The sequence below is a fragment of the Scleropages formosus genome, chromosome 11 (genome assembly GCF_900964775.1).
Source record: "Scleropages formosus chromosome 11, fSclFor1.1, whole genome shotgun sequence".
In the NCBI taxonomy this organism is placed as follows: Eukaryota; Metazoa; Chordata; class Actinopteri; order Osteoglossiformes; family Osteoglossidae; genus Scleropages; species Scleropages formosus.
Window position 1 is genome coordinate 9075979 of NC_041816.1, and position 25614 is coordinate 9101592.

Genomic DNA, 25614 nt, shown 5'->3' on the forward strand with positions numbered 1-25614 from the left:
TGTTATTTTAAAAAAAAAAAAAAAAGTTTTATGTACTCCTGCCCTTCAAACTTGAATGAATGAATAAATGCATAAATATTCTATTTTGGGAGATAAAACAGAGGGGAGGAGTTATAAAAGCATTTATTGGTAGGGCTCATTTACTTTGTTTCCCACAAAGCCTTTTTCCCCTTCTTTTGGCAACCTTTCTTGAGTGTGTACCGCCTGGGGGATGCTTTCCTCTGCAAGGAAAAGGGTATTGGCTAGTCCAGTGAAGAGTTGTACTCTTGGTGTGGTTTGCAGCCTCAGTTAATATTTTGGTTGCTTGTTTCTCAATCCTCAGATTACAGAAGCGCACTTGTTTCTTCTGTTTTACAGCAAAGCCCCCACCTTAATGTTTCATCCTTCTGTTCTTCAAATTTCATATTTAATGTTGTTTGGGAGTGACTACATCAATTTATTATATTCCTAAATCAAAGTGTAAACACAAGGAATGTTATGGATTACAAATAAACAGATGCAGACAGTGAATACTTTTAAGGCAGGATAATTTATTTTTACAGCTGCCAGTGTTTTCTATTAATTTGAAACTTTCTTTAGACACTTTAAAAATTACATGTACCTTCCCCACAAAATTGGAAAGTTCAGGGCACATTACAGAAATTTAAAAGTCAGCTGCACATTCAGTTCAGTGTAGAACCTGATACCCTGAGAAAAGGCAAGTTTAGTCAATACTGTGTAAAAACAACGCAAACCAAAGCGCTCAGATTTTTGCAAATTTCTGAACTCCTCAAACACCAACCCAGGAAATTTGTATGCAGCAGGATTCATATGAAAAAACAGGAGGCAGCCAGGTGCAAGTTTTTGAGCGATGGGGGTTTCGCATAGATTTAAGCAGGTGAACGAAGAGAAGTCAGACAGATTTAATACAAGCCTGTAATCCCAGACCAAGGCCCTGACAGACAGACAGGTCCAGCAGTGCCAGCTCTCTGACCTCCTGCAGAAGGCAGTACAGGTTGGGCCCTTTGCTCTGCTGGTATTCCCTCTCCTCCTTAGAAAGCTGGGGCACCCTCTCCTGCTCTTCTACCTGCTGGGAGGCCGCCTCTGCCTGGCGAACCACCTCCTGCACCAGCTCCAACCTGCCTTTCCCTGCCGCCAGGCTTTCCAATTTGGCCACCTCCTGGAGCCGGTCGCTGATGACTTCTAGGCACAGGCTGTCTGGATGGCAGCGTAACGCCTGCACCGAGATCCGCACCTAGGGAGAAGGGGGAAGGCAGCAGGACATACGTGAGAAACAATCGGATAAGGCCGGAGAAGTGATTTTACTACATAATTAAAAACAGATACAGTAAGGCAGAGTAAGAGGCTTTCAGACCATGTTAATATTATTGTGAAGAAAATGTATTAATTTCTAATGCAAACATTTTCGTATTTTGCTCACTGGAAACATTCTTTAGATAAAATATTTTCATAGCCAAAATATTCCTATTATATATTTATAGGCTAGGTATGTAGCGGATTCTTGAGAATTGAAAAATTTCAGTATAAGAACTGTTCTGCCCCCATGAAATGATTTCTAAAAATGTTACTTTTCAAATGCCTTCAGTACAAAGTAACCAGTTTACAGTTTTATCTGTGGATGATGATGATGATGATGATGATGATGATGATAATGGCATGAGATTGATAATGACAAACCCAACTCACAGTGATGTGATCAAATAGGCTGAATGCATGTATGCCATTGGAGGTGATGGTGCAGATCCGATCTGGGTATCTCTGCAGCATACCAGCCTGCCACTCACAACTCCCGTCATTCCTCAAGCTCACCACCTGGTTCTCACGGTTCTTTAGATACACCGGGCCTTTCATCCCATACCTGCAAACCCACAACGACACAGGTGTGTGTGGGTGCAGAGGATCAAAAGATTAACGCCAGCTTTCAAATGCGACCAACCATGGTATAGCTTTGCATTGAGAAGAGAGGAAAGACATGGGGCAATTTAGGATTACCGAGGAATGAAAACCAGAATGCCATTGGCTCGCATAGCATAGATGATAGCTTCTGCTACACAGCGTTGGTCTGTTAGGGGATCCTTGTCTTTGAAATACAGGCACTGGAATAATTCTATGGACTGTTTTTGAGCTTGCTGAGCTGCCTGGAGAGAGAAACACCCAAATACACAAGTGAAAGGTTCCACAATTAGCTGAAACTAGTATTAAAAATACCATGCCAAAGCTCTTACCCGGTTCTTGTTGTTGATATGCTGGGCTATCTCCTCCAGCTCCTTGTTAGAAGCCAGAGTCTCATTTGGCTCCATGCCTTTGTCAAGTTTGATAGCAGCAGTAAGCAGGCGATGCACAATGATGTCAGCATAGCGCCGGATCGGTGAGGTGAAGTGTGTATAGTGCTTCAGAGCCAGACCTTCAATGAAACGAGACACACTGGAGCTCAGAAACATTGGCTTGACACCCTGCATCAAGCAACTTCACTTTTCTTTTAGCAAGGAAGCATTGGTCAAACTTTCTCAAAATCAAGTGTTGAAGATTCTTTAGAAGAACAAAAAATCCAATCCACTGCTGAAACCCTGGAACAAACCATAGTGGTAGTACTGCTCCAGTGGACAGGAACCGGTGGAGAAGTACTGTGCATTGGACATTGCCTGTGTAGCCATCATTCGAAGCAGCCGGTTCACGAGAGGGTCGTGCGGATCCACAGCCCGGTCCAACGAATCTGCCAGTGCTTTGTTGGAGCTGAAAACAAGCAACAAAGCACTTCTGCATACAGGTGCAACATTAATTAAACAGCCATGTGTGAGGATACTGGGACACACACCTTACCAAGTAGAAGATCAAATCAAGAACAGAAGTGAAGTAATTTTTCTTCTAAGGTATACAAAAACTAATTGATTACTTAACTTGGAGATCAAATTTTTAAATTTCTTGTTAAGGAGTGCGTTTCATTACCAAGAATCAATGTCAAAGCCCCGTGCTTTGGCACTGTCCATCAACTGAGAAAAGTGCTCCTGGCAGGGAGGTGGGTGGTGTCGCAGCAGAGCCTGCTGGGGGAAGGTTTCCTGGATCTTGCGTGCTACCCAGTGGTTGGCATAGATCATGCACTCAGCTACCGTCTCGTGGATCTCCAGGGGCTGCTTAGGCACCAGGGCTGTGATGTTCTTCTCGGCATCCAGCTGCGCCCGGACCTCGACTCCTTCAAGCTCAAGGGCACCCCCTCGATCTCGTTGGGTCCGCAGATACCGGGCCACCTTGGTAAGCTGCTCCAGGGCTGTCTTCAGCTCCTTCAGCCTCTTTTTTTTGTCTACTTCCCCCAGCTGGGCCAACTCAGGAACCTCCACAGACTCGTTGTTCAGCAGACTCTGGGCCAACTCGTAACACAACTGATAAGAGGAACGAATCAACGTGCGGCCAAACCACACCTTGCAGACGGCCAATGATTTGGCATCCAGCTCCCAAAGTACACTCATTGCATACCTGCAGATATAAAGAAAATCAAACAGCTATGACTTTCGTCTTCAACACTGCTGGCGAGTTGTATACTGGGACCAATTGTCAAGTTACTGCAAAAGATAGAAGAAACTTTACATAGTAATGGCAAAACTGTGGGCTCATTTGTATACACACACATTTTCAGAACCGCTTGTCCAAATCTTACTAAAATCTGTCTTATGTAATGTTTTACTAAAAGAGCAGGTACAGCAGCGTACTTACAGAAATATGACTCAATCCAGTGTTCCCTCAAACACTGCAATCAATTTCCTTACAAAGTGGAAACTTTGAAGTGCAACATGAACTTATTTCAGAAAAGCTTGTTCTACAGTATGTTGGTGATTTTGTGTGTGCGTGCACGTGTGTGTGTTCTCTGACAAAACTGCTCAATCACCCGACTGGACATTTACCTGTCCACGTTCCCCAGCAAGGAGCACAGGTCAGCACTTAGCACAGCAGGCAACATGTCATAGCGCCGGTCAGCCAAGTAGTATGTGGTGGCCCTATGAAAGGAACACATCTGAGCTGTAACAACTTGCTTATAGTTCCTGTTTCTATCTCTGCATCTAAACACTTCTTCCTCTTGCCTCTAACCTGGAACGGGCCTCTAGGTCTGTAAGTGACCCTGCCCTTACAAAATGGGTGACATCAGCGATATGGACACCCAGCTCCAGCCGAACTCCTTCAGGCAGTATGCGCACAGACAGTGCGTCATCCACATCTTCACACCCCTGTGGGTCGATGCTGAACACCAGGTGAGTGGTTCTCAGGTCCCGCCGTTCTGCTACCTCGCCAGCCTCTACTGTCCATAGGTTTTCCTTCGAATTCAGCAGCATTTCTCGCAGCTGCAGAGTCAGACATGCATTACAACTTCAGATTCAAAAACTTCACCCTTCATCACACTGCAATCACAACTATTCTACAATGCTCCAAGGCAGACAACACTGACCTGAGCCTCAGAGAAAGGCAGAACATGGATACTGTTCTCCATCAGAATGGTCTGAATCTCTGTCTCCAGCTCCCCAGACTTTCCCAGAACCTTTACACAATGGCCATTGGGATACAGAGATGTGCTATCCCAGGAATCCAAACGCACAATCACCCTGTGTTCCTGAAAGCAGAATACAGAATTTAAATGAGACCAAATAAAAATTGTGTCAAACCAGGACAGGAAAACAAAAGGAAAGCTAACCTCTCCTCCCCGCCCCACCCCCACACACCTGAAGTATACTGATCTATTACAACATACAGCAGTAAGCAATGTTTAACACTTAACACAAGTGTGACGTTAATAGTCATTTTTTTAAAGACACCTTTGCGTTTGAGACAGCCTGTAGAGATGAGGAAAGCCAATCTTTTTGAGGAGATTGGAAGCAGAATACAGTTAACAGAGCTTGTAGTAATTTTAATTTCTAAAAATTTGGTAACTCAGAAAGAAACTGGCTCTGAACCTGCAGGGCCTCAGCCTGCTGGGTGCTGATGCGGATCTTTGGAATGCGGCGGTCCCATGGTATAACCAGGATGCGCTGGGAGTTGCGGCTCTGTGATTGCACTTCCTCCCATGGAGGAAAAGTCACGACGTAATCGCGCCAATTCCTCTGCAGGATTCCCACAACTCTACCTGGGTGCCAAAAAAGGAGGGGTGGTTGAAAGGATGAGTAAATATTTAAACATCTCAGGAAGAGAAGAAAAATGGGTCATTAATATAAAAGTCCAATCTATTGACATTACTGAAACCAAATCCATTTTCAACTTTGCAGCAATACCCTAATCACTACTTAATTTTTATAACTTTGATCATTAAAGATCTTATGTAATTTAACAAATACCATTGTCTACTCATAACCATGTTTAACAAATCATAATTCGGTATAAGAAAAAAATTAAATCAGCTGCAAGATCAGTTCAGGATCACGGCAAGAAGTGAGAACAGCTCTACTGTTTTATTATATTGAGGGGGGTGTACTTACCTGTCGGCATGGGCTGGCTTTGCTCCTCTCCCGTTCGTTCTTCCACCCCTGTTTCAGCTTCAGTCAATGCTATGGTCCTCCCCTTCCACTCACCACGTGGCAGCAGCTCTACCACCACCAAGTCACCATGCACTGCACGATTCCTCTGCTTCATACCCCACACCAGCACATCACTGCTCAACTCTGCAAGGGGTAAGAGAGCAGATCAGGAGTCATCACAGTCGACTAAAGGGGTAGTGTGGCATAAGTTGGAATGCTTTCTAGAGCTGCTTCAGATAACTAGTTGACAACGGACCCGTGTTCTTCGTGGAGCTGTCAGCCTGGACAAAGGCCTCCTGCTGGGCTCGGTGTTTATTCACTTTCAAAGTTCCCTGGGTACAGGATGGACAGAGGAAGATCCAAGTGAAACTACCTCCGAACTACATTTGGGTGAGAAATAGTCACTGATTCATCATTTGTAGTTCTAAAGCCAGCCATACTCCAATGACAGGCAGAAACACTGCAAAGGTGTTTGGCAGCAATGACAAACAGGTCACACACCTTGATGTACCTGCCCGATTTGATCCCCGCCTCTAGGACCTCAGCAGGGAGGTGCTCGGCATACTCGCGCTCTTGCCCCTCGCTCTCCCTCTCCTGGAGCACCTGGGCAATGGAGATGTATAGCTCCTGGGCTGCCTGAAGGTCTGGCCAGAAACTCTGCAAGTACTCCTGATAACAGAGCCCAGTCACACAGTGACAGCAAAGCAACAAAACCTCAGTGAAATTCAAATTGGTTGTCTCATTTCACACAGCCATGTTGGGTGCTGAGTTGGGTTATTATTACTACAGCTATATTTAAACACAAATCATTTTGTTATTTCCTCTACACAAGAGGAAAAATTTTCACAGACAACTTTACAGCAGCAGAATTGGAATTATGGGAACAAATTCTTAACATCTGTGGTTGGCCTGCATGATAAGAGCATAGCATTGGATGTGTCTGCTAGCAAGCTGACAGGGCTTCAGGGCACTGTGTTGGCACCTGTGTAGAGATGACATAAACTCCACTGGTCAGCCTGTTGTACTCTGCCACTGCATGTTGGTCCTCTGTGATCATGACAACAGGCTTCAGGCCTGCCAGGTGGTCATGGTACCACACTGCTGCACGGTACACACACCTGTCAGCACATAGAAACACCTGACAACTGAGCCACCGATGAGCTAGATGTTACAACAAAGGTATTGACCAGGTTACCAAAAATCGTAACTAAATTATTTTAAAGATTAAAGAGATCAGAAAAAGTATTTGAAATGTTTTTGCTAGATTTGGCAAAGTATGATGGGGGGCCTCCACCTGGTGTGCCATTTCTCCTGGGTCTCGCCCTTCTCTCGCGGACAGTATGAGTAGAGCTGGAATTCATTGCAGAAGAGCACGCAGTCATGGCGAGGGTCCTTCAGCAGGCTTTTCAGTCGATTGTACTGTCTGCCCAATACAACATGCAGACGTTCAGCAAAACCAGCTTGACACAGGAGTTAACTACCATTCTGCAATGTATTTTAATTTGTTGGTGTAGGACTCTACAAAGTTCCTTTTGCTTAAAATAAATAAAAGCATTAAAGTATTTATGATTAGGGGGCGCAGTGGGTTGGACCCGGTCCTGCTCTCCAGTGGGTCTGGGGTTCGAGTCCCGCTTGGGGTGCCTTGCGACAAACTGGCGTCCTGTCCTGGGTGTGTCCCCTCCCCCTCCAGCCTTACGCCCTGTGTTGCCGGGTTAGGCTCCGGCTCCCCGCGACCCCAAATGGGACAAGCAGTTCAGACGATGCATGTGTGTATGTGTATTTATGATTAACCGATTAATTGTTAATCATGATCCAGGGAGTCCCTAGTAGGTGCAGCTTCAGCTTTCTCTAAATGGCAAACAACCTCAGTATTCTAGGAAGACTGAATAAACACTTATTTCAATCAAGCACTGTTTAGCCAAACCAAAAACAGGCAGACTTTGGCTTGCAGGAGCAGAGCTGAAAACAATTATTTTAAGAATTTTCCCTGCTTAAAAACAAGACAAATGACAGGTTATGAAAAGTACTGCTTACAATACAGAACATGCAATGTAATGTGACTAACTCAAGAAGACTATAATGTTTTCATGATGATTATTAACCAAAGTTTGATTACCCCAATAAAAAACAGAACTGTCCTTTTATGGTGTCTCAGGCATATCTCCAATCTCATCCATCAGTTCAAAACTGTTGTGTAATAATCAAAATCTGAAAAGTTATTTCTCAGATGGGGAAAAAGTGACATTCAAAGTGGTTGAACATAAATACAGCATATGACAACCATTTTTACCAGCTGCCTAATATTTTTAGTAATTTTTACAAAATATTACACCAAAGTGCTATTAAATATTTAAATATGGTACAAAATAATGAAAAGCAGCATTCAAATCAGCCTTCTAATGCAGCATGAACTATATAACTAAGTGGCCAAAAAGTAACTTCCATTACATAATTTGGTATTATAGCTGCACCTTGTTCATTTGCCACTTACAGTACCTAACATAACTCCGGGGGAAAAAAATACAAAAAACATAAAGTGACCCAAAAAAAATAAAATCAATAGACTATTACAATAAATAGGCAGCACAAAAGAGATGTACAAGTGTTTTGAAATGTGCTCCCAAATAACTCAAGCTTTTCATCCACCATCCAGTGGAACTCTGAAAGAGCAAAATTTTTTGTCTCCATAACATTATCAGTCGAGGGTTGCAATATTTCTCACCACAGAAATCAGCATCAGTCTCAAAGTGGACTGAGTAGCATCCTATGGGATTCACACACAATTCATCTTTCTTTTTTTGAAATATCAAGGAAAAGATATCAAACAACTGATCTACAGCCTAAAGAAGTTTAAAAAAAAGGAAAATGCACAAGGCACATCTCCCTTATTCAGCAAGTCTTGACAAGGTCCCCTGTGTTGTATTGTGCAGAGACGACAGTAATTACCAACACTGCAGGACCAGCACACACCTTTTCCAAGACACACCTACAGTTATTACAATGAATCTTCATCACATTAATGCTGCAATAAAGCATGCTGTAAGCAAAAATAAACATGAATACAGTATTAAACTACCAAATTCCATGTGGGAGTTTCTGTATGGGTTTATTTATCAAATTTGTCAAGAACAATACCTGCAGAATAATTCATAATTCTTAATGACAGAAGGGTTGGAACTGACATCAAGACAGTGTGGGTGTGTGAGCAAGGAACTTTGCGTACTTTTTCTGACATGATGGTCGGACCATTACAGCTTGCTCAGCAAACAGCAGAATAATGAGATAGTGGAGAGGAGATGGATCTGGAAGAAATGTGTGCTAACACAGTCCACCTGACTTGTGCAAATCAGGACACTGCACCTTTCAGTCCAGCACACAAATAAGTTCCTGATTGCATTCACTTTAAGCAGGAAATGTCAGGATCCCTTAGCCCTTCACTTGAAGTACACATTTTTGTTACACTTATCTAAATATTCACCTTGTCAATATAAATATGAACTCTGCCATCTCTGAACCCTCCAGTTCACCGTTCTTGTGCCAGGTCAGAGCAGAAGGGATCCGTACCTGCGTCCACGGGTGTGCTGGACCACCTGGCATGCGGTCTGGGTAAAAACTATGCCCCGCAGCTCTTGGAACTCCAGAACTTCCAGGAAGTCCCGCACCACACCAGCATCCGGGACCACATAGTGGGTTATGTCTCCTGGCAGAACCTTGCCCTCTAAGAAGAAACAGTTTTACAGTATAATAACGCCACTACTACAAACATTATGACAGAAGCTATACCACCGAAAGACATGTTTTATACAACTTTACAATTACACTAAACTTTTTCCCAGCTAGTGATTAACAAACAGTTCTGAGTTAAGTCTCTCAGGTGGGGAATTACACTATAGTACTCATGAACATGAGGACACTGTCTGCTTAAGTGGACATACACATGTATAACTGCAAAATGTTAGCTCAGTAAGAGCAAAAAATGTACGCTTAAAGGTGTAACTCAATTTTGTCACCAGCCACTTGTCCAGCACAGCTCTGTGATGGTGCAAAGCCCAGCTTGGAAGCAAAGAGTATGAGGCATAGTACACCTTCAACAGAATGCCAGTTGATTACTGAGCAATCACACACACACACACACACACACACACACACACACACACACACACACACGTTCTCTCACGCACATGCAAAGAGCAATGTAGACCCAAAACACATCTTTTGGCCATGTCAGGAACCTTGTACCCGTGACTGTCAATTCACTCTCACACACACACTCACACAGAGTCAGAAACCGCTTGTCCCAAGTGGGGTCGCAGAGAACCGGAGCCCAACCCGGCAACAGAGGGCGCAAGGCTGGAGGGTGAGGGGACACACCCAGGAAGGGAAGCCAGTCTGCCACAAGGCTGACTGTCAAGTATTTCATATAATTAATATATCAAATAAAGTGGTGTGTTGCATAGAATACATTGGTCAACAAGTTGTGTGGATGATATCATCATATTATTTTCAGTTGTACCATTTTATGTTCTTACAGAGTAAATGGACACAAATTAATAAACAAAAGCAGTAAGTAACCTCTGCAGAAAAGTAGAAGTCTCAGGTTGCTGATTATTTTAGTAGAATCTCATTAATCTTTCACAGCTGCTTTAGAAGAAATGTGATAAATTATTCCTATTACATTATCAAATATTGCTTTATTAACTCCTGCTGGAAATTATTTACAGAGCAAAATCTTATTAGCCATTAGTTAAGGACTTATGAGAATCAAGTCTTGCCAAAGTAATGTCAAAGCAGAAAGCCAACGCGCTATCATGTACACATCGCTCAGTGTACTGTGTTACTGCGGTGTCAGAAACAATGCAATGTGATGTGTCGTTTTTATCGTCGTACATATCGTCGTACATACATTTCTTAAAAAAAAAAAATCTGCTTGCTGTGTTTTACGGCTGGTATAAAAATTACAATAAACTAAAGTTTTTTTTTTTTTTTTTTTTTTTTTTTAAATTTCGTGTGTGTAGATCTAGACGACGCGTCGTTGATGTGTTCTAAAACTGACTTGTTCAGAAGCCTTAGCTTAGTGCAGATGTGTAAAGGCAGTTTTACCCTTGGTGTAGATAGCAAACACCAGTGCGGTAGTGTTAAACAGACTGAACACAATGATGTGCTGTTTTACCGTTGGAGCAGTGGCCCTGGCACAGAGAGCTGAAACACGGCACTTGTTCCCTGAGGTAAAGTTCCCGGACGACGCGGACATGCCCTCTGCGGGAGTTCCTCAGGACCACCACCTTCTCCGTCTTTAACATTGTTGCACCATTTCACGACATACGTCAAACATTAAATATAGTGCTTTAAGACATGAAGTCCGAACAAGATGGCACTAACTAAGAAAACGTTGTACTGCTGCCGTGGGGCGTCCTAATCCAGCGAACAGTTGACCTGGAAGAGCTGCTATGCCGGAGCTGAGATCGGTGACGTCACAGGAAACGGGACGGACGGAGGGGTACGAGGAGAGGAGAAACGGAAGAACTCACGTTCGGCGCTCTCAAGGAACGACTTTCATACCCATAATATATATATATGTTAAACGAGTTCATCGCGGAACATCACTGCAGTCACGAAACGGACAGTTATGAATCTTTTATGACTAATAAAACTGTTGCATGTCCCGTTAGGACCGTTCAGTCGTTTTCGAAAACGTGATTTTTTGGCCTATTTTCTCGAGTCTATCTAAGTACGTCCTTGAATGTAATTAAGTCTTAACTCTTTCGAAATACCTGCAGCTATACGTGCTCCTTCCTGTAGGAGCTGTTGTAATGCCCGATTTGTTATATTACTTTGTTTTAAGTTGAGTGGCAATGCATTGTAAAAACACTCACATGATTACGTGAAACTTGATGGTAACTTGATGCACTACTGTAACTGTATCCGTCGCATAATCTGTTGTGAACATGGCACAAACATCTCATCTGTGACTGTGATTAAAACATTTATTATTTTCAGTGTTTGTGTGTGTTTGCATTAAGATGCATTATTTGAAGTCTGATTCTCTTTATTCGCGTGGTCACCCCTCGCCGACATCGCCGCACTCCGGGACTGCTTGAGCGCCACTGGTTGTGACGTCATGGCCGTTTAAAACGGGCCGCGCGGCCGCCAGTCGGCAGAGGAGTTGCGGGACATTGTGGTGAGAAGGTATATGTTCGGGTGCTCTGAGCACACTGACAGGTACAACATGTAAAACACGGTTTTAAACTTTAAGTCAATATTATTAATAATTTTAATGAAAATGACTCTTCGCCTCACGTAAAGCGACAAACGCGAGAGCAGTACGTCTCGTTGCAGCTTCTCGACTGCAGTGACGGGACCGTTCGCTTCGGCGTTCCGTGCAGTACAAGGTATGTTTAGTTTTTTTTTGTTGCTGTGGCAGTTACCTGTTTCTTTCACCGTTGCGTGTATTAGTTCATTCTTCATCAATGGTTACATGCTGAGATGTCCTCCAGTTAGTAAGTTAGTTTTGTATGAAACACTCGTTCCCACTGACTCCGCTGTCAGGTACGGTCTCTGGAGGAGCAGCGCGTCCAGCCCTTCTTCTTGTTTCAACTGGCAACCGCATTTGTTTCATGTAGATTTATCATGATTGTAGGCTACACGAAGGCGATTTGCATGGAAACCTGTTTTCCCATCTAATAATAATATGGGAAAATACTTGTAGTCGCATTGCGTTGTAGAGAGGAGACTGAGGAGACAGGTGCAGTTCTGTTCCGCTGACTGATAAATCTCCTCATTTTTTGTCCTTGTTCCTAAATTCGCTCCATTTCTCATCGCAGGGTTTTTTTTAAAAAAATTCCGTGCTCCCTCAGAAGAGCTCCCTTATGTTTTCGTGTGTGGACCGTTTTGGCGTTTGGTTTGCGCGACGGCGGTGCGTGGAAGTCAGTGTTGAAGTGTTCGTAACAGCAATACTCTGGGAAGGAATAAAATATAGGGCCACCAACAATAACAACACAACGCTGTCTAAGCCGGCAAGAAGTTGAAAAGTAGCGGTGATGGTCGGTTTTTCGTTGCGTGGTTGTGACTCAGATCCAGAGCAGAGAAGGGATGTGAACAGACGAGGTCCACACAGGTCATCCGTGATAATACCCGAGTTTCTCCGTCCTTCACAACCCGATGAGGCCATGTCCTCATCTCATAGATCTCCAGTCCCAACACAGGGCATGTTCAACTGGAGTTGAATTACACTTCTTATTTGTAAAGTCAAAGAAGTAAGATGATGTGTCTTGGAAAAAATTCTGTCCACAAAAACGGTTCCACTGACTTTATGTGGAAGGTGCACAAGGTCAAGGTTATACATGATCTGAAGGAGACATTTAACACTTTTGCAAATGGGGAAAGTATTCATGGTTGCTGTGGATCCATAGACAGCTGGCTATTTAGGTACACTAAGTTCAGTTTTATTGCATTTGGGGACATGAAAGTCAAGCTGCTGATGAAATTTTGAAATCCACTCATTTGCTGGAGCTGTTCATGTTTGCTGTACTTTAGGCTTCTTCTCTTTACTTTAACATTATATCCCAATTTTTAAATAATTTCTGAAATCTGCTTTCAAAACTTTCTGAATCACACATTCAGTTCTGTTAAGGATGGATGGATGGATGGTGTACAGGGCAGTACTATAGTTACTGCTGAGTGGCCTTAACAAAGGTGCTATGGGCAAAGTTGAACGCAGGTTTGATTTGGTAAATGAGTTGATTTGACAGCTCTGTCACAAGACAGATATGTCAGCTGGGTATCCACTTAGTGCCAGAACTAGCGCTGAAATCGAAGCCTATGAACGTCTTCTGACAGGTAAGGGAGCAGTCTTTCAAATTTAAATCCTTTATGAAATCTTTCAAATAGCCAGGAGTAACCACTTGATTAACGGTGGAAGTATGCCTTTCATATTTGCAATTTTTTCATAATTTGCATTTACAAAACATTACAGCATAAGTGTGTGTTTTTATATACATATTTATATATATATTTATTTATTTGCAGCAATATCAAATGGAAATGTTAACAAAAAGAATTTGGATACAAAAATTAAAAGAAAACTGTTTAGTAAGAAATGGAAGAATATGGTTACATAGTAAAAAAATGAAAACGTCTGCAAGCTCAGAAAAGGAGCTGGTGAAATACAACATTTAGATCAAACAAGTGATGTCGAAAATTAAAAACAGATGGTATTGTAGTACTGTGATATCATGTGACACAAACTATATTAGTTTTTGTTTAAAGTGTCTTTTTGGTGCTGTTTTTGATATACAGCACGGTCAGTAATTTTTACTCAAATATTCAGAATTTTCTGTAATTACTGGCTCATAATGGAGTGAATGAATTAAACTTTATTAATCCCAAAGGTAAATTCTGTTTGGTTGCAGCAACATATAAAATGCAACGTACGTAGAAAGATACATACAGACATACACTAAAGACACAGGGATGACAAGTACACAAGGTTTGTAAATGAATAACAGGTAGATAATCACAATATTTTCAGTTTTAGCATGCATTGTTTATGAGATCAGTGCAAAGAATTAGTTATTCTGTCTTAATAGTAGTGGTATATAAAAAAACTAGAAAGGGTGATTGGTGCAAAAGTAGCTTTTTGGTTTGGTTTTTGATTCTGTTATGCAAAGAAATATCACTATTTGTCAGGTGACCTTTGTTTTTAAACTTAGACATGTAGCAGAGTTTACTGTCCATTTATGTTTTTGTTTTTTCAGTATTAACAGCATTTTAAAGAGAGATGCTGTCACATTTTATCATTAAATTCTATTAATATATCAGAAATCAGTTTTTAAGACACAAATGCACTCATCTCAGCTGCACAGCTCCAAAGTGACAGCAGCAGTGGCAATTCTGAGACACCTGCTGTCCAGATGTTGGTAGGTGTATCGCCATCATCTGGGGAAGGAGATGGTCTCTCAGGGTTTCCTGTTTGTGTTTTTAACCATTTTGCTGAGATCTGCCAGATGCTGCTTTTAATGTGGTTTGATTTTCATCATTTGGGACTGAGATTGTAAAACACAAGGCTTGAGTATGTTCTGGGCTGTGCAGAAGAAATGACACTGTGTCTTATGGTTAAACTTAATTAAAATGCATGATTTCATTTAATTTTTTATTGTTGTTTTTCCCTTTCATTATTATAAATTTTCTTGAAGTGCCATAAAGATGGGGTGGGTGCAGTGGCGCAGTGGGTTGGACCACAGTCCTGCTCTCCGGTGGGTCTGGGGTTCGAGTCCCGCTTGGGGTGCCTTGTGACGGACTGGTGTCCCGTCCTGGGTGTGTCCCCTCCCCCTCCGGCCTTACGCCCTGTGTTGCCGGGTAGGCTCTGGTTCCCCGCGACCCTGTATGGGACAAGTAGTTCTGAAAATGTGTGTGTCTGTCATAAAGACTGTACAGGGAATTAACTAAACTCTTATAATGGATAGTTCTAGAAATTATTTTCTTTGTAAACCTCGCTACCCATACCACTCTGGAAAATATGGCATAGTGAGACTGAGGTTGAAGCCTCTCTAATTAAATTAAGAACCAAATCAGTCTGCATCTTAAATCATATTTCAAATGTTTTTACACCAGTGCAGGTAGTTTTCGATTGCAACAAAATTTACTTTTTTTTTGTTTAAAGGCAGGGCTTTGGAATGTATGTGTAATATATTTAAACACCATTATAAGAAATTTAGAGGAGTGTAATTGTATTTTTAGGTGCTTAATTTGATTGGTATAAATGTTTTTCTTTTATACTTCACCTAGAGAACAGTGCAATAGACGCTTTTTATTCAGTGCCGTAATGTTTGAATGGGCAAGCTACATAAATGTCAATTTAAGGACTAATTTGTTTTATTTTTAATATCTTAATAAAGATATGGTTAGTGGTTTGTTAAATTTACAATCAGCAGCCCACAAGCTTAAGTTTCTAAGTTCAGACATGAATGGCTCAAGATGTCTTTGCTAATACTAAATTCTAAATATACTATTAAACTATAATTTGAAAATGCATGTTTTTTGTAACACAATCCTAAATCCGACACAAATGCAATAAAAAGATTTAACGTGAATGCCCCTTCAATCTTATTCAGGTCTCTTGGAGGCTGAATTTGAGCAAAAAGCCAGGAGAGGGCAGTGCTGAGTTAGTTTAAATAATACACCGTTATACTGTATTGATTTTGGTACTTCACATGTTTTTTTTCTCTCTTATTGCTGAATAAGTTTGTATGTCAGGATTTTCTGCAGTCTCCTCTCTCATCATAGGGCAGTCCTGCAGTCACTTGCTTTCATTCTTGTGCTCGTGCAGAATGGCCCTCAAGGAGTCATTGTTTGTAGGTGTTGAGACTACAAAGAATTTTTACCTGCAAGTACTTTTAAGGCCCCAGATTATTTCTTTTTAGTATGCAGGACATGTTCAACTTTTTACCATAGGTAATTCATCTGTTATTATAATACAGTGACTTCTTAGAGTCCCTGAGCTTTAGCCATATGGTGGTGTTGGTAATGTAATGTAATGAAATGGAATGGCAGTTGACTCCTCCTTTGGAGTGTGCCATTGGCTGCGGCCTGATTCCTCAGTGCTGGTTAGGAATCATTAACTGCATTATAGCAATCTGTCATAGAGGCATTTGTCATAACTGCACTTTGGCAATACAGTAATGCTGCCTTTTGTTTCTCATCAAGGAACTGAAGCTTTTAGCCTAATTAAACAGCTTCCCTACTTGAAGATGTTCATTAGTCAGCTCTGGGTTTATTTTCTTAAATAAAATAATTGTATATTCCCTGAGGACAATGTTTAAATCAATGCTATATTCCAAAGTAAGCAATGAAATTTAAATATACTGCAGTAGTTTTTAATGTTGGCTTTATTAACTTTAATCAGCATGTGATAATATTGCTGTAACAACATTAGAACCATAGATTCAAATTATTTGAATTCTGACAAATTGGATGCATCAAGTTTTGAAATTGAATGAACTTCACTCTTTGGTTTGAAATGACTCCTCAGTCTTTAAGTTGGAAAATACATGGCTTTTTCACTCCTAACTTATGATTTTACCATGTCCTCACCATATCAGTATTTAGTCCTTTCTGTAAAAGGAACCACTCTACCAGTGCATGCTTAAATGTTTTCTATTAAATATGTGATAACAGATCTTCACTCAGTGACCTGAACTCATTCTGCACTTCAAGTTTGCTGGTTGCTGATGATGTGCTTGGCACTTCTCTGTGGAAGGTAACAGCTATAAGTCAATTAGGGATGCTGTCGACTCTGGCGGCAACAGGATGGGAACGGAGCTGAGGGGGTGGGATCTCTTGGCAGCTCATGTCCTGCCATCCACTCTTTGCTATCTGGGACAGCCTCCAGCTTGCAGTTGTTCTGCACGTGACTGTGATTTCAGAACAGTGTACAAGTTACAAACCTTCAAACAGGCATTGCATCCTTTTTTTAAGTACATGCAAAGAAAGGAATAAAACAGAATTAGATTAACATATTGCTCTGAGAGAAATGCCGGGGGGGAGTGGCTCAGTATAAGATGCGTAATACGTCTATAGAAGGGCTGAGCATAAAATGCACAACGTGAAATGCTTAACACATTATCTATGAATTTAAATGGGATATGCTTTTCTAAAGAGCAGGTGGTATGACTTTTAGTCTCTTTTTGAGCAGTTATGAAACATTTCAAGACTTTCTTCGATTAAGTCAATTTACACATGTGCTGTCATACACCATGGATTATAGTTGTAACTAGTAAGCCCGATCTGTTTTGCATCTTTGATGTATTTGAGTATGTGGAATGTATAATTGTAAGTGGCTTACCATTGATATCAAACCTTTTGGGATGTTACAGGATCGTGTTGAAGTGCGGCATTACAGAGAATCAAAGTTCTAAGCTCAAAAATATAAAGGTGCTGGATTTAAATTGTAATTGCATATCAGTTGATATCATTAGCTTCTCTTAATGAAGTGTCTCACTGAAACAAAATGTGTTGCAAAGTAACTGACATAAAAATAAGGAACATAAAAGGCAGGATTACTATAGATTTGTCCATCTGTATAAATGGATGGTGTTTTAAAAGAACTGAATGTTGGGCACTTTGGATGACAGTCTTCTGTGCCGCTAAATAAGGTAATAAAAACCCACAGTGAGTTTCCAGTCTGTTCCAGTTAATGTTTGGCAACCTCTTAAATTAATCAATTCAAAAGATGAAAGCACATTGCTAGGTAGTTACTCTATCACAGGTAATAGCATCAGCAGTTTATTGTTAATTTTATAAGTGTTTTTTTTTTTTATATGCAGAGTGGAGAAAATGCTGTAGTTTAGCAGTCGTATGCCAAAAAGAGACATTCCTTTTCTGTTGTCCCTTTGCTGGTACTTGGCAAGAGATAGGCAAAGATGCCATAGCTGAATTTCCTGTGCTTCTTGTACAGCAGTATACACACCAAGGGCAAACAGAGCAGTTTGTTCATTTTAGAGATATTCTACTGCCTGTAGCATCTGCAGTTTACAGTCTAGTGAACACTTTCAGCTGGAAATCCCAGTGTTTTGACTGGATCAATACATTTAATTATTGTTGATTAATGAAGGAACAGTGGCTTTGGAGTGCATTTGTTTGGTTTTACAAGGACACACTACATTGGAATTCTGATATGCATCTGTCTGCATGTTCAGATATTTAACACACTACTGTGATGGTAAAATGTGTAGCTTTTACAGATCACTTATGATCACTTGTTATATTCAGAACTGGACATCAGGTGTGATACTGTGTTTTTTTTTTTTAATACACATTTTAGAATGTATGTTAAACAATTTTAAATTTACTTTATAGGCACAGGTATAAAATATGAGAAAGTTGGAAATAAATTATACTTGTGTAAAATATTTTATGAGAAACTGTCATTTTTCTTCCACTCTTCTTCAGTCTGTTAGTCAAACTGGTATTTGCAGTGCTGCCTGCACCTGAAATGACCTACTGCCACCAAGGCAAGGGATGTGTTCCCTGCACTGCTACAGGCTTCAGATCCATTGCTTCCTGTATGCTGCCTTACAAGTTATTTACTCCCATTCTAGAGAAGTTCTCGTTGTACACATCCGTCCGTTATCAGCAACCACTTGTCCTAATTCAGGTTTGTGGTGTTCTACATCCTCTCCTGGAATCAAAGGGTGTAAGGCAGTGTACACTCTGAAAGGGTCACCAGTCCATTGCATGGCAATGAGAGACACACACACACACACACACACACACACACACACACACACACACACTAAAAGCAGTTTAGAGTCACTAGTTTACCTGAATCACATGCCGTTGAACTGTGGGAAGAAACCTGGAGTTCCCAGAGGAAGCATACACAAACTCAGGGAGAACATACAAACTCCAGCACAGATTCTGCCAGATCCAAACCCTCAGTCCAAGATCCATGATGCACCAATATTACTTGCTGCACCACCATGCTACCCTGTTCACTGTCCTTAAGTGTGCAGACAACACAGATTTGACTTGTCTGAGCTATACAAGTATTTACAGAGGACCACTTTTGCTAGCTGGTCCATTGAGGACCCCTAAGTTTCAACTCTGTAACTGAACTATTTCTTATGAAAATCCAGCAGTCAGGAATGTTCCAGAAAAAATCCATTAAAGCCAAGTACCTGCAGGTATAGTAACAAATAGGAAAGGGGCTGTAGAAAGGACTTTGTGACACAGACAGGCACTTTGTTTAACAAGGAGCTGGCCCAAACACACACAAAACATTTTTGTATGCAGTCTCTGGGACAAAAAGTGTATTGGTGTGGAACACAGGAGTGAGCCAGCCAGCGGGTGTGGAGGACCAGGGTTGGCGGTGAACTGCTTTCAGCTCGCAGCTTCCAGGAGCGATTGCAGCCCAGCTTGGTAACACTCACCCTGACAAGGGAAAGAAATTGGCTGCTGTTTTGTGTTCGTTTGTGGAGGCATAAATTAACTCGCCATTATGGCCTTGTTCACCTTCAGATTTATCTGCAGGCTGTCTAATTATTGCCGGTGAGTTCCCTTCAAAAGAGTAATGGATCCTGACCCTTCGACTTTGCATGGAGCATTAATGGCAGCCCCTCATTTCACCAGAGGGATTTTAGTTTTCTGTTTGTTTTGTGACTTAAAGTGCATCACTTGCATGCAGTGATAGGTGGACTAAAAACATCAGAATTAAAAAAAAAAAAATCAAGCAAAGGGAAATCAAATTAAAAAGAACATCTTTGTTGTTGCTGGAATAATCTGGGCTTCATTATGGAAATGTGTAGGCAAAAATATGAAAGACATGCACCGTTAAAACAATGCATTCTGACTGGTAGGTTTCTTTTTTGGAACTTTGTCACCCAGCCTCAATGAAATGGCTGTGCTGACCTTTATTCTGCAAATTAAGCTTCTTTCCAATGAGCCAACTGATGGATGTTATTTTAGCAAAACCACAATGAACATTAAACATCGAGAAAATACCCTGGAGCCACTGAAACCATATTAGCAAAAGTTAATGGAAAATATAAAAGCATGGAGTAGCCAGGCTTTTTTAGCGGGATTTTTTTGTTTTGTTTTCTTTTTTTTTTTGAAAACCATGTTCTTGTTTACATTTCAAGTCTGGAGCAGAGGCTGAGAATTTCAGTGAAAAGCACACATATTGCTCCTTAGATGGTGAGCATTATGGAGTTTCTCTTTATTTGCACCCTGGTGCACCTCCTGACAACTGTTCTCCGCATCAGCTTTTCTGATGCGTCTTCTGAAGGCTCTTTTCCCTCTAGAAAATCTATGCTTTGAAAGAGACATTCACAGATGTTTTTTTTCTAAACTTTAAATCAATAAATGACAAAGAGGTTGTGTGTTTACATTACCTCTGGGAGTAAGGCTCCCAAAACTGTTTTTGGAGAACAGTTTTAGAAATGGCAGGTCAATAAGTGTGAACTTAAGTTGTATTGCTACACTGTTCTTCTAATATTTTTATGATGTGCTTTGGTTAGCTTTGAGTATTATATGGGAAAACAACTGTTTGTGACCAATAATAGCTGTATTTTTTTTTTTTTTAATCCATGGGAAGCTACAGAACACTGATCAAACCAAAAATGGATGTCAATTTCAACTTAGCCTCTATAAATGTGAGAACTTGGGTTTATTGTTCTTCAGTTGTGCATTAATAGAGGATATTTTTTACTCAAGTTCAAACTTTATAGAACAGTGGTGCCCTTTTAAGAACAACTGCTGATGCACTCACTTGCACCTGCAGTAACAGCGAGTCTGATGTGTAGGGCTCAATGAACGTCTGAAGCTAATGAAACGGCTGTATGAAATAACCCGGAGGGAAAAACTAATCAAAATGAAATTAAATGAAAGCACTGCAGTCGTGTTTTTTTTTTTTTTTTTTTTTTTTCTTCTTCTTCTATGCTCATTGGTTTAAAATGGTATCACATTAAATTTTTACAAAGTTAAAAACTGTCATTGCAACAAGGATAGTACCTCATAAGTGTTAAGCATGACTCTAATTGCAGTATGTACTATATATGCTGTAAATACTGGAATTAATTATTGGAAAATGTTCAGCATTGAAACTCTCTGCAGGGACTCTACAGATCAATGGATCAGGTAGTATTCCATGTGACTACACTCTTCACAATGCACAGAAGCAATGAGGTAAAGTTGATTTTACTAATACATGAGTCCAAAGCTAAGATTCTGCTATGCTCCAGAACATCCCCGCCATCCCCATATGGTGCCTTTTCCTAGGGAGGAAAACCTGACAAGGCCATAATCCACCACAGCTTCTCTCCGCCCATTAATGGATTCATCAATTATTTCCCCATTTGTCTTCACGACAAGCAAGTCCCTCAATGGAATTATGTGACTTTTAACAGATAGTGCTGATGCATCCATTTGCATCTGCTAGGTCTTGTCCAGGAAAATATTACCATAAACCCAAGGTGTTTGGACTGGCCACTTCGCACCTCTTCTCTTACAGAATAGTAACAATGAGATACCTTTGAACGTTGAACTAATTTATTTCTACAGTAAATCTGGCTCTTGTTTTTCTAATTTTTCTCTGCATAACTGTTGGTGTTTTTTTCTTGATGTGATGACTGAAGTGTCCGGCACTGAAGAAAGCACGGTACACTGTTCAGTACACGGAACACAGATTAGAATACATAATGTATCATATAAACTCTGTGCACCTGTGACGTGAATGGAGGATCAATACAAGCTAAACAACACCACATTTTTGCTCTGATCTTAATAGATTATTGCATTGTCACTTAGTGGGTGTAAATACCACTCATAGAAAGTGAAATAGGGGAAATTCCATTTAATGTGCTTATGCATGAGGGAGAATGGGGAAGAAGTGGTCATGCTTTCAATGATGCACTTTGACTATGAAAATTAATATTAATGTCATAAATTCAATTTCAATCAAACAATTCCCTTAATCATGTTTAAAAAGGGCTTGAAGGAGCAGACTTTAATTCTGCACTATAGATAAATGGGTGTGTCTGCATGACTCATTAGTAGGTCTCCTATTGAACAGAATATTACCAAGATGAAAATGTCAAATTTTTTTGTCTCATTTCTGGTTGTTGATGGCACTGTTTTCTTTAAATTTATGTTTTGTTGTGGTTTTTCTGCTTTGTTTTTATCCGGGACAAATGATCCCTGCTTTTAATTTTACTTTGTCAGATTTTGAAATAACAACACTTTTAAATTAATGATAACCAGTTAAGCCATTTTTCAAGAGTAACACAATTAATCATAGTCTACTGAACATAGATCACTTTTAAACAGAATAGTCTTTTCCCAAAGGACTGTACTTTTTGTGTGGGGGGATACAGTTGCGAATTATTTAAAGGACATCAGTTATATTCTTCTGCTGAAAAAGTGGTCTCTTAGAACATTATCTTTTGCATAAGTTTTGAAATTCATTGATTAATTTTGAGGGGGTGTGGTGGCGCAGTGGGTTGGACTGGGTCCTGCTCTCTGGTGGGTCTGGGGTTCGAATCCTGCTTGGGGTGCCTTGCAACGGACTGGCGTCCCGTCCTGGGTGTGTCCCCTCCCCCTCTGGCCTTACGCCCTGAGTTGCCGGGTTAGGCTCCGGTTCCCCGCGACCCCGTATGGGACTAGCGGTTCAGAAAGTGTGTGTGTGTGTGTGTGTGTGTGTGTGTGTGTGTGTGTGTGTGTGATTCATTTTGCTACCTGATATTCAGGGTTTTAATCACCTGAATAATAAGCATTAATTCAGGTGGAAAATCATGGCAAAACCATTTTACCTTTCATTGGTATGTTGCACTGGTTGTCTTTACTTGGTTGTGAGAGTTGATCGAGGAGCAGAAGGATTTGTAAGCTGTGTCCATATATACTGTATATCCCACTTCTAGTTCAAAGAGAATGGTGCACTGCATGTGTATTATGAAATGATTTACATCAGTGGTTTTTATTTCTCACCTACTGCTCAGAAGGATGATGGGGTAGCTCCCACGGGGTTCACTACAGTGCCTTTCACAGGCCACTTTGAATGATGGATCTCAGTGTTGTCTGCAGTATTCAGGGGCAGTCCAGCACAAAGCCCTCTTCTTGCTTATTCAGCATCATGGCTGTAGCCTGCAATCAATTGTAAATTAAGCACAGTTCAAGTCGCACCTGGGATTTGGTGAGGCTTCACAGCTGTGGTCAGTGGGGTGGGCTCATGAATAATAGAGTTGACAGAGACCATCAGCAGCTCTTTAAAGCAAGCTGCACTGCGGACGCTGCTCACGGCTTCCCCGTGTGCCGCCATACGTGTGGGGGTGCGGTCAGTCAGCAGGCCATGGGACCACACTGAAATGTAACTGCTACTCACCGTGGACCTGGGACTGGTACACAAAGTGCTCTGGATCAAAGTCATCCCTTTGCCCAAAGGAGAAGAGTACAAGTGGGTGTGAGTAGGCATGAAATGTTTACTGACACTGAAGTGGTTTTACTACATGTCCTACAAGTTGTTAAAGAATTTTGAATCCAGAAATGGGTTTATTGGCTGTAATGTCTGAATACAGTCTTTTTCTGCATGAGTTAGTTAAGCACTTGTAATATATACATTTCTTGATACAGTATTTCTATTTTGCTGTGATATTTTAGTGTAATCTAATACTAGCTGAGTTATGAAGGTAATGCCTTAGAGTTTGTTGGCCTCTTTATATAACAAGTGGCCTTGAAAATGCTGATGTTTCCAAGGCCAAGGAGGTAATGGGACCTGTGCTTCCTCCTCATAATGTGCTGAGCACAACAAATTAAATGCAGTTTCTAATTGTTAGGTAACACAGGTGGAAATTTGCGATGGCAAAGCCTCATGTGACATGTCTCTGGGTCTTTTGCCTAACGCAGGAATTCTTGTTCTGAGAGTGATTATCGGATAGACACGTTGCCAGCTTGGTGCTGTGGTGTGCCCTGTTTCTGGGTAAGCGTATTGCACCTCATTAATGCGGTAGGTGTCACTTGTGGGCTCAAGGGTAAGTAATGTTTTAGAAGTGAGTGGGTACATATTTTCATCAGGGCACAGAGCTGGGGATGGGGAGAGAGTGGGGGACGTGTCACCCTTCGAAGGAGACCTGGAATCAAGGACATGTCAACTGCAGGAAAACGATACCTGCCGGGGCTGTCAGCATAAAGCAGAACCGCCAGAATTTATTTTTGTGGTTAATGGCAATGACTAATCATTTTCAATTCATGCTCTGATAGGGGATCACTGGAGGTTAATTGGCTATAGAAAGGGATAAATCAACCCTGGACATGTGCCGTTTGGGAGCATGGGAGGGATAAGAATTATAGAAAGCTGACATGAATCCGTTGTCACCACAGTAGTCCTTTCACAGGCTAATTCCTTTTTTAGGATGGGTTTTGTGCTGGTCCTGACAAACGGTATTTATGCCCTTGCAAGTGCTATAGTAATCATTAATGGCTGTAATTTCAATTTTTCATCCCAACTTCTCAACACTGTCATGCAGTTACAGTGATTGCTCTTTGGATATGTATCCTTGTTCCTATTTAAAATAATGAATAAAATAGATGTAGTGCTAATGGCCAAGGATATTACTGTTGGTAATGCTATAATAACTTCACAGTTTATCTACCTAATTAGACCCAGTCCAATTAATCACTTATCTAACCATTAGCACGATGGATAATGTGTCTCGTGATGCGGTGGAGTTTTGTGAAATGCACTGAATCCTGAATGAGGGCCGTCTGGAGCAGCCTTGGTTGACATTGGGTCACACTTCACAAGGAGATGTTCGAGCGTGGACTTTGTGGTAGCTTGTATCCATCGAGCAAAAATGACCTTAGCGCTGTCTGTCCTAAACAACCAGGGATGTGCTTCCAGTCAGTAGTACTTGTAAGATGGAGCAAAGTGATGCACTAGGAGCAACTTTGCCCCTAATAAAAGTTCAACCGTCAATTTGTTAGAACTTCATAGTTCACTTTCCGACAGCAAGGCAGTTTTCTCAGTTACTGTTTCAATGAGGGGATAGATGTTCCTTCTGTGGCACACAGGCATGGTAAACCTGATTATACTTTGCCTTGGATCTTATGAAATTCTTTAGAGACTGCTTTCAAAGCTCAGAAGTGATGGCTTGTTTATGTGCTACAGAACACACGAAGAGAGGCAGAATACAGATGACAGAAGCATCACATTTTGGTCATGTAATAATGTGACAACACAAGCAAGTCTAGTCCTGTGACAAGCGCTGGCCTCTGAAAAGAGATCAGACCCAACCACCGCTTCCATTCTGTAGGCTAATTAATGATTTCCTCTGAAAGCCCCTTGGCTCGCCTGTCCTGAAAGCGGTGGGGCGAATCTATCAAAGTGCCTTTCTGTCCTTTCTTCGCTTTACTCCTTATCGCTGTTTTCTTGATGCTTAACATGTTAGGACAAGTTTCCCCATTCTCTTTTGAGCATTAAGAGTTTGATTTTCACACACAATGAAGACACAAAAAGGCACAAGATCAGAACTGAAAGGCGATCGTGTAGGTATTAAAACCACTGAGGTGTAAAATTGGCCTGGCAGCTGTGCTGTTGTTTCAGCATTTCGCAGCAAGTCGCCTTGTCTGCTCACCC

The 25614-nt window shown here is 41.2% G+C and overlaps 2 protein-coding genes across 3 annotated transcripts in view; one reads left to right on the top strand and one right to left on the bottom strand.

Moving 5' to 3' along the window:
* Window positions 1-31: 31 nt before the first annotated feature.
* On the bottom strand, window positions 32-10955 carry dis3l (DIS3 like exosome 3'-5' exoribonuclease). Of its 2 annotated transcripts, XM_018739607.2 has the most exons (17): window positions 10666-10955; window positions 9060-9213; window positions 6790-6918; window positions 6478-6613; window positions 5997-6164; window positions 5752-5827; window positions 5457-5639; window positions 4938-5107; window positions 4436-4597; window positions 4081-4331; window positions 3897-3989; window positions 2947-3471; window positions 2579-2733; window positions 2226-2404; window positions 1993-2138; window positions 1687-1858; window positions 32-1234 (listed from the first exon to the last, which is right to left on the bottom strand). In XM_018739607.2, exons 1-17 carry the CDS (start codon window positions 10793-10795, stop codon window positions 893-895), a joined length of 3171 nt encoding a protein of 1056 aa, XP_018595123.2. In that variant the 5' UTR covers window positions 10796-10955; the 3' UTR covers window positions 32-892. The 2 variants fall into 2 exon arrangements, with proteins under 2 accessions (XP_018595123.2, XP_018595124.2); XM_018739608.2 differs by lacking the exons at window positions 9060-9213; window positions 10666-10955 and adding an exon at window positions 8974-9036.
* A 707-nt stretch (window positions 10956-11662) lies between these two features.
* megf11 (multiple EGF-like-domains 11) overlaps window positions 11663-25614 on the top strand; it is a 91512-nt gene continuing 77560 nt past the window's right edge. Inside the window, exon 1 of the mRNA XM_018739600.2 lies at window positions 11663-11884. The gene's annotated coding sequence lies outside the window, so the exon portion shown is untranslated. The remainder of the gene's footprint in view (window positions 11885-25614) is intronic.

Coding starts and splice junctions, on each gene's coding strand:
- dis3l (XM_018739607.2), bottom strand. CDS start 10,795: ATGTTAAAGACGGAGAAGGTGGTGGTCCTGAGGAACTCCCGCAGAGGG. Junction 6,165..6,477: donor TTTATGTCATCTCTACACAG/GTGCCAACACAG, acceptor CTCTGTTATCAG/GAGTACTTGCAGAGTTTCTG. Junction 2,734..2,946: donor GGCTTTGACATTGATTCTTG/GTAATGAAACGC, acceptor GCTTGTTTTCAG/CTCCAACAAAGCACTGGCAG.